The 8,383-nt window shown below is 43.6% G+C and overlaps 1 protein-coding gene across 2 annotated transcripts; it reads right to left on the reverse strand.

Annotated features, from left to right (window-relative positions):
• Positions 1-4,484: 4,484 nt before the first annotated feature.
• On the reverse strand, positions 4,485-8,276 carry CETN2 (centrin 2). 2 transcript variants are annotated; one of them, XM_010956329.3, is made up of 5 exons: positions 8,135-8,276; positions 7,062-7,220; positions 6,684-6,812; positions 5,528-5,665; positions 4,485-5,101 (listed from the first exon to the last, which is right to left on the reverse strand). In XM_010956329.3, exons 1-5 carry the CDS (start codon positions 8,231-8,233, stop codon positions 5,012-5,014), a joined length of 615 nt encoding a protein of 204 aa, XP_010954631.2. In that variant the 5' UTR covers positions 8,234-8,276; the 3' UTR covers positions 4,485-5,011. The 2 variants fall into 2 exon arrangements, with proteins under 2 accessions (XP_010954631.2, XP_074215056.1); XM_074358955.1 differs by lacking the exon at positions 8,135-8,276 and adding an exon at positions 7,990-8,119.
• Between the last annotated feature and the right edge of the window lie 107 nt (positions 8,277-8,383).

Consider the following 8,383-nt stretch of genomic DNA (forward strand, 5'->3'; position numbering starts at 1 on the left):
CACATCCATGTACCAGCTTAGACTCTAAACTGAGAAAAAAGTTTGGTGGGGAGCACTGCTACACCCCCTCATGTCTGAGTTTTGTTTCCTTGGCATCACCATGTACACTTTTGGTTAGGACACTTAGGGGAATAAAGGAAGATTTCAGTACAAGAGAGAGATGTATGAATTTGCTGGGGCTGCCAAAACAAAGTCCCATGAACTGAGGAGCTTATACAACAGACACGCATTGTCTCCCAGTTCTAGAAGCTAAAAGTGCAAATTCAAGGTGTGGACAGGGTTGGTTCTTTCTGAGGCTGTGAGGGAAGGATCTAGTCCATGCTTCTTTCTTGGCTTAAAGATGATCCTCTCCCTCTGTCTTCTTGTTGTCTTCCCTCTACTCATGCCTGCATCCAAATTTCTTTCTTTTATATAGGACACCAGTCAGACTGGATCAGGCTCATCTTAATGACGTTATAATTTGGTAAAGAACTTACCTCCAAATATAGTCACATTCTGAGGTCGGGGGTGTTAGGACTCCAACATGTCTTTTAAGGGAACACAATTCAAGCCATAAGAAGGGACAAGGGTCAGTGAAAAAAAGAGCCACAGAATGCTGGGATTTTTTCAATAAGTTAATAAATTTTTAACTCATCTACAAAACAGAAACAGACCTTCAGACATAGTAAACAACATTATGGTAACCGGGGGGGAAAAGGGGTGAGTAGGGATAAATTTGGGAGTTCAAGATTTGTAAATATTAACCACTACATATAAAAATATTTTTAAAAAATTATTCTGTATAACACAAGGAACTATATTCAATATCTTGTAGTAACCTTTAATGAAAAAGAATATGAAAATGAATGCATATGTATATGTATGGCTGAAACATTATGCTGTACACCAGAAATTGACACATTGTAACTGACTATATTTCAAAAAATAAAAAATAAATTCTTGCTACAGGATCAACAAAGTTAGGAAATGAGTAGGCCTGATTGTGAACAGTGCAATTTACCAGGCACAAAGCATGGCTATGGATAAATCAAAGGCACATCTGTGCCCTTCCCTTGAGAAATGTTCCATGTAGTTGGGGAATCTCAATAAGGCCACGTAGCAGGTAAACAATTTTCCCTGTGAGAACTCCGAAATGCAAACATGTCATTTTATTCTCTTTTAATTAAACTTAATCGAGCCTCCAACCAGACAAGCTAGATTCCATCAATGTCCGCACCTGGTAGCTTTTCTGAGGGGTCCACAGCCCTGCCAGGTCTCTCTACACTGTGACAACCTTTCCATCACACTCCAAGGCTGTTTGGGACTATAGCCCTCTCAGGGCACCCGAGAAGATCCAACTTGAACCACTGTTGGAGTCCAGATGATTCAGTGCCTGGGAGCCTCTCTGTCCGGCCCTCTGCCTAGTGGCAGGGGACATATCTGCAAAGCTGCTGTCTCAGAATTTCAGCTGGGAAACAGCCGACAAGTCCTCTCTATTGCCAAACAAAGGTTTTCTGGAAAGAGGGAGCTGTCTGGGGGAGTTCCGTAAGAAGAGAAGAATACAGATTTGGGGGAAAGATGGGAGTAATAGTTCAATAGCTGCAATGGCAGAGGCCTAAGTACATGTATAGAAATTAACTCTATACCAAGAAATTAACTCTATACACATATAGGCACTTATTAAGAACAGCCCAAGTTAAGGAGGAAACTGAAGTTCAAAACGATTAAACCATGTCCCCAAGGCCATAGGTGCTCAGTAGAAGAGTTGGGATCTGAACCAGGTATGACTGAGTCTAAAAGCCAGCAAGATAATGGCATAAGATAGATGGTACTGCAGATCATCTCTGGGAAAGACAGGACAGAGAAAGCAGCTAGGAGTATGTTACAGCATTCCAATTTTGGACTGAGGTGGTGGTTTCAGAAATGAAAAAGGAAGGGGTGGATCAGAGTGACTACTGTGGGGAAATCTCGGTGACATAATAGATGTTTAGGGCAAAGACATGAAAGGAAATGAAACTGACAAGTCCCTAAACTGCGGCAATCAGAAAGAAAAAAAAGGGGGAAAGGCTTAGAAGGCTGAGGCCCAGCAGGGAAAAGCAAAAGAGGCTACCAGATATGTCAAGTTCTAATGGTGATGTTTTTAGAATTGGGCTCAGAGCCCCTGGAAGAGTTTTGAGCACTGCAGATAGAGATTTGGGTCACTAAATATGACCCATATGTCACAGCTTGGCACATCAGGATGGTGTCATTGCTTCACGGTTGTAACAGTGAAGACTGATCATTTTTGCTACAAGTAAAGATACCCAATATTCCAGCAACTTCAAGAATATAGAATGTTGAGCTGAGCAGGTCATGAGACATGGAGTGGAGGAGGGAGCCACTTGCTATAAGACACTTAGGACAAAGGCTATGGAGGGCTCAAAAAAGACTACCTCCTGGCTGGTGGGGGAACTTAGTTTTGTAAGGGTGAGCCATTGGGGAGCAAGCAGTTCTGGGCAAACCAAAGAATGATTAAGTCTGTAGTGGGATGACTACTGGCTGTGTTCTACTGGAATGTGACTGAGTTGTCATCATGGGTAATGTGTTGTTTTGAGTGTATTCTCCCCTCGGGTGTGCGTCCAAAAATCATAGTATTTGAAAGTGTGACAAGAACAAGAATTTAAAATCTGATAGAGGGTGAAAGGACTTCAAAAGAACCCCCTACGGCAGTCAGCGTGCATTTCTGCCCTTCCATGCCCTGCCAACATCATGGGTCCAGCGGCTCTTTCAAGTCTAAAAGGACAGGAACTGAGCTTCCTCCTTTCTTTTAACAGCTTCCTTAGGTTGATTCTATTCATTTCAAGCCTGAGTATGGCTACCAATGAAGCCAGCTGTTCCTAGCAGTTGGAACACTTGAGAGCAAAGAGAAGCCTAATCTCCAGAAAGTTATTTCAAGGAAACTTAGTATGTCCCTGAGTTACTAGGGAGGCCCACAAGGCCCTACAGGAACTGACTCTTCCCTTCCCATCCCACTCACCTTCCCTCTTCTAAAGCCCCTATTCCCATCATCCCCCTGGGCCTATCTACAGCATCCTCATGGGAACTGACCACAGCTCCCTCTCCATCCATATCCTAGACTTTATTTCATTTAGAACATTAAACATAAGGAAATAAGAATGTATCCAGGTGACAGTTTACAGTAAAATTGGAAGTAGGACCCAGTTTTTTCACTCCTTTCCAATATTGTATGTCTTTTATCAGATCATATGCTTCATTAAAAAAAAAACAGCAATACGACAAAGATCAAAGCTTCACAGGAGATGCTGTCAACTTGACTTTGGGGACAGTAACCATAAAAGCTTCATGGACCCACATTTAACAAAAATGTTGTGATAACCATACCAAAGCAATGCGTGAGAACAAATATTTCGCAAATGTCTCCTTAGACACTGTAAATCCAGGCCCTTTTGGTTGCATTTTCATTAGCCCCCCCAGTGATTCTGAGTTAAGCACAGCTCTTCTCCCTGTTGCACAGACAAGGAAGCTGAGGCACCCAGAGAAGTGGCTTGCCCCAAACTACACAGCCAGGGAGTGGTGGAGCCCACGTGAGAACCCAGGTCTGAGTCTACTCTGGGCTCCCCCCACATACTTCAGTGTTTCTCAATGAGCAGTCCCTCTGCAGAAGACTTGTCTGGGGGGTCCCCAAATCCTCCAGGATGCCAATGTCCAGAAATGAGGCCCAAGCTCACACCTCTTTAAGGTGCATGCCATACAGTGCTGCTAGTTGGCATCCAGGACACCTAGGTAAAGTTGAATTTCAGATCAACAATGAATAAACAACAAAATGCCCAAAAGGGATACACTTGTACTGAAAAATACTGATCTGAAATTCAAATTGACCTAGGAGTTCCTTTTTATCACCTAAATCAGGCAACTCTATCCCAGGATTAGGATGCCCCCCAGAAGTTTTAAACCCACTCTCCCCCTCCACGTGCGGGTGCATGTCGGTCATTTTTCATTCCCCCTTGCTGCTTCTTTCTCCCCACCCTCAGCCTGGGGCAGAGATTTGAATGCCATCTGCCAAGATTTCTCTTATAGGTCATCCCATACAGGGCCAGGAGGGGGCTGGACACAATCACTCAGCCCAAGCCAAACAGAGATTCTGAGACACCATCTAGCAAATAAACTGACCAGAGGTTGGCTGAATTCAACCTACTGGCTTTCCCCTATTTGTCCCAAGCACAAATTACCAATAAGACTCTTTTCAGCAGTATATTTTGCCAAAACTATTTTTAGGGCATCATTTAGGCATAGGCCAAATGGTTGACTAGTTTTATAAACTGATGAGTTCCAAAGGCCAAACAGCAACAACAACAAAACAATTCACATCCGTAGGAAAGGATTACTTTGTTTTCTGTCCACTGGCTGGCAAAGAATTTGGGATCCACCAGACTGCCTTTGACAAAATGGTTTAGAAGTTGGACTTACAGTCAAGGCTAAAGAACTCATCGTCAGAGAACCAGAGCTCAAAAGAAGAAAAGCTTTATTTTAAGACAAAACAAATAGCAAACACACACGCATCCAAATGCAAGTGAGAGAGTTCACTGGGTTTTACAAAAGAGATAGCTGCACTCAGGTGTCAGTTAAAGTTGGAACCATCAAAGAAATGTCCCCTGCTTGTGGCGACATGGGTACAACATGTGCTTGTTAAGAAGTTGTTCTGCAGTAGCATAAATGTGGGAATGCATGATAAAAGTTAAGTGATTCGAGGCAGAACGGCAGGTGGGCAAGAGCTTGAAGACCTTTTTCTCTGCACTAGTGTGGTCTCGTTCTGCCTTGGAGAATTAAAGTAATCAGCAGGTCACCTTACAAAGAACTCTAAATGTTAAAGAACACTTTCAAACATCTAAAATAGATTCGAAGTTGTTACTAAAGTTATACAGAGAGGTCAGTTGGGGGGAAATAATTTATGGTCTGAAAAACCAGGTTTCACACAAATGGCAGGCACGAAGTCTAGTTCCATGTGCTTGCGGTAGAAAAGAAGACACTGATCTTAATAAAGACTGGTCTTTTTCATGATGCGCAGGAACTCTTGCTCATTGACCTCTCCGTCTCCATCTCGATCAGCTTCATCAATCATTTCCTGCATGACAGTAAGGATTCAGGTTAAGGTAATTCACAGATGAAATTAAAATGGGTGGGACTAAGTAACAGGCTTTTATGATGCTACATGAATAGACAATTATATTCCACCCAATGCAGATGTGCTGCTTTTTAAAATAGCTTGGTTCCTGAAAAGTTATTTAAAAACCAAGTCATACTTTGCCACACATATCAGCTAGAAGGGCGCTCAAAGATCATCTAGACTAGGGAGATTCCAAAAACCTAAAATAGTAAGTAAAATTCTCCATGTGTGTATTTTTCTGGGAGCAGCATCCACCGGTTTGTCACACAATCAAAAGAGAAATTATCAGAGGGACAAGAGAACACTAGTTTCCCTTTAAAGCATCAGAGAACATGTAACTCAGAAAAGTCACACAGGAGGGCTCCAGGCTGACACATCACACACCTGCAGCTCCTCATCAGTGAGGTTCTCGCCCAACTCCTTGGCCACACGTTTTAGATTTTTGAACGATATCTTCCCAGTTTCATCATCATCAAAGAGTTTGAAAGCTTTCAGGATTTCTTCTTTGGTATCTTTCTCAGACTTAACAAATAGAACATAAAACACATGAGTACTACAGCCCCACCCCACCCAGCCCCTCTGCCCTGCCCCGACATCACCACATGGTCTTAGTGACAGCCTTTTGACAAAGTGCTAGGGCACAGCAGATCAGACATCAACCAGGGTAGAAAAGGAGGGCAAACAATGAAATTATTACAAACTCAGAGACTAAAAAGGAAATATAGAGGATTTCACTTAAAACACTTTCTGTACAAACCAAAGAGAAAGTAGATTTATTTTTAAAATATAGGAGCAGACCTGTGCCCTGGGAGGCACACCTGAAACACTGATGGAGTTACTTTTCCATAGGCCAGTAGAACATAGATGAGCCATGCTAAGCAGCAGCCAGGAGGCCAATCAAAGAGAAACAGACCACTGGGACATCTTTCCTGGGTGGGATGACACTCAGGGGACTGAGGTAGACTCGCAAAGTGGTATCTTATAGTCTCTCTTGACCATTTGGGCCCTTTAAAAGGGTGACACCTGAGAGACTATAGAGAATGGGTGAATTCAACCTTGGAAGTGTTGAAAGACCAAACCTTTAGTGCAGGGAAAGACACAGCTGCTGAAGTAACCAACCCTCAGGCTGAGGCTGCCCAAAATAACAAATGGGAGAGAAAAGAAATTCCAACTTTAAAGTAGAGGGACTTTGTCTTGTCAAAATGTGAGACTGTACTATTGTTGGTGTTTATAGCTTTTACTGCTTGTGGTTATCACATTGATATACTGGTTGGAGAAAGATAATAGCAAACAATTGAGCACAGGAGTACTTTTATTACTTTTCAGAGAGTAAAATGACTTTTCCTGTGACTTTGTGTCCGTGAAGAGAGCCAACTAGATCCTAAAAATCCTAATTCTCAGTCACAAATACTCTCCTTTATTAGCTGAACTCTCTGGTTTGTATTAACTTTTCTTTAGTGAAGACATAGTCACATCTAGATTCAAACTTGTCTACCATTATCTTTGGTGGAAAATATGCCAATCATCTTGGCTAACTTACCATTTTCTGAGTCATCACAGTCAAAAAGTCACTAAAGTTCATTTTTCCTGTCCCTTCCTTATCAATTTCGCTTATCATTTTCTTGATCTCTTCTTTCTTGGGTTCAAAGCCCAGTGCCCTCATTGCCACCTACAATGAAAACAGGATCATCTCGATATGCACATCTAAACCCAGGAGCAAAAAAATGACAGTGTCGAGAGCATTAAGCCAGCATCCAACATAATCATGTTAAAATGATCAGGAAACACTACAACATTAAGCAAATTGACATTTGCACTCAATTTTATTTAATAATATTTGATGCAAGTAAAGACAGGAAAACAAAGACAAAGAAGCAGAGGAAAGTCAGGGCAGCGAGCAGGAATGTACAGGGCTTGCCTTAAGTTCCTTAACATCTATTGTCCCAGTTCCATCAGCATCAAAGAGATCAAAAGCTTCTCGGATTTCCTGTTTCTGATCTTCAGTAAGCTCCGGTTTAGGGCTCGTCCTTTTTCGCTGGACAGTTGATGCCATGTTTGCCTTCTTAAAGTTAGAGGCCTTTACATATTTTACAAACACATAAGCACAATATTATGTAATAGAGTCCATATTTTACATAGTTACAATCATATGTTTTAAAAATGGTTTATACCAACCAATTCCAAAACTTAGTGTAACAAGAGAGATAAGAGGGTTTACTGGAAAGGGCAATGTATCTTTCTATGCACCTCTATCTGCCCCTCTTCTTTACTAATGCTTCCAGAAGGAAGGAAATTCCTTGTTCTTTTGGACATCTCTTATTGAAAACCGTCCCATAAGAAAGCTAGCCAAGGAGCTGACTGTGGACTCCTGAATTCGGAACTCTTAATTCTAAAAATGTCCTTAGAATGCTACCCCGCTTCTAAGTTCTCCAATTTTCTGATTACTTCTAGACATATGATCAAATATTACTAAGTTATGATGTATATTCTGTCAATATCGAATAATGAAACTAAATCCCCTCGGTACATCTGAGGCTTCTCCAAGAAGCTCAAAGCGTTTTCCGATGTCCCTTTATTTAAAATTTTAAATGCACAGTAACAATCAAACATAATAACAGCCCCTCCCCCAGCTCTGTGCGGAAACTTTGGTAGAAGCGGCCAGGAGGCCAGAATCTGGGAGGGGTCGGGGCCTGCGGGGATCTCGAGTCCTTTTTGCCCAGGGACTGTCAACGAAGGGGCCAGAGAAGGCCGAAGGAGCCCAAGGGGCGGGTAAGAGCCAGCTGTGAGTAAAGGGGAGACAGCGGCGAATCACAGGCCCAGCAGAGAGGCGGACATCTCAACCCTACCCTTCCGGGAAAGCGCTCAGAGAAAGAGGGAGGTCGCCAAAGCCGAGAACCGCGCAGGAGAGGCGGCGGGGCCCTGCCAAGGCCCGGGAAGGGCTCAGCCTCTGGACGCGGGGCTCGAGAGCTCAAGAGGAAGGCACGCACTCACCATCGCCGCTGGACTCCGCTGCCCGTTGTTACGGCAACCGACGTACACACTGATTCGGCGCCGTTCCCACCGCCCCGCGCGCGCGGCCTCGCTCCCCATTGGCTGCCCGCTCTCTGACGCCCCCTCATTGTTGCCCGCTCGCTGACGCTCCCCATTGGCAGAGGGCTGGGGTAGGTGGGGCTAACCCGACAGAGGCGCTTTGCGCGGAGGGGAGGCGGTGCTCTCGAGGCCGACACCTGGCCTCATTGG

Source organism: Camelus bactrianus, chromosome X (assembly GCF_048773025.1).
Source record: "Camelus bactrianus isolate YW-2024 breed Bactrian camel chromosome X, ASM4877302v1, whole genome shotgun sequence".
NCBI classification, from domain to species: domain Eukaryota; kingdom Metazoa; phylum Chordata; class Mammalia; order Artiodactyla; family Camelidae; genus Camelus; species Camelus bactrianus.

Coding starts and splice junctions, on each gene's coding strand:
- CETN2 (XM_010956329.3), bottom strand. CDS start 8,233: ATGGGGAGCGAGGCCGCGCGCGCGGGGCGGTGGGAACGGCGCCGAATC. Junction 7,221..8,134: donor AGCGGAGTCCAGCGGCGATG/GTGAGTGCGTGC, acceptor AAATATGTAAAG/GCCTCTAACTTTAAGAAGGC. Junction 5,666..6,683: donor CTGTGATGACTCAGAAAATG/GTAAGTTAGCCA, acceptor CTATTTGTTAAG/TCTGAGAAAGATACCAAAGA.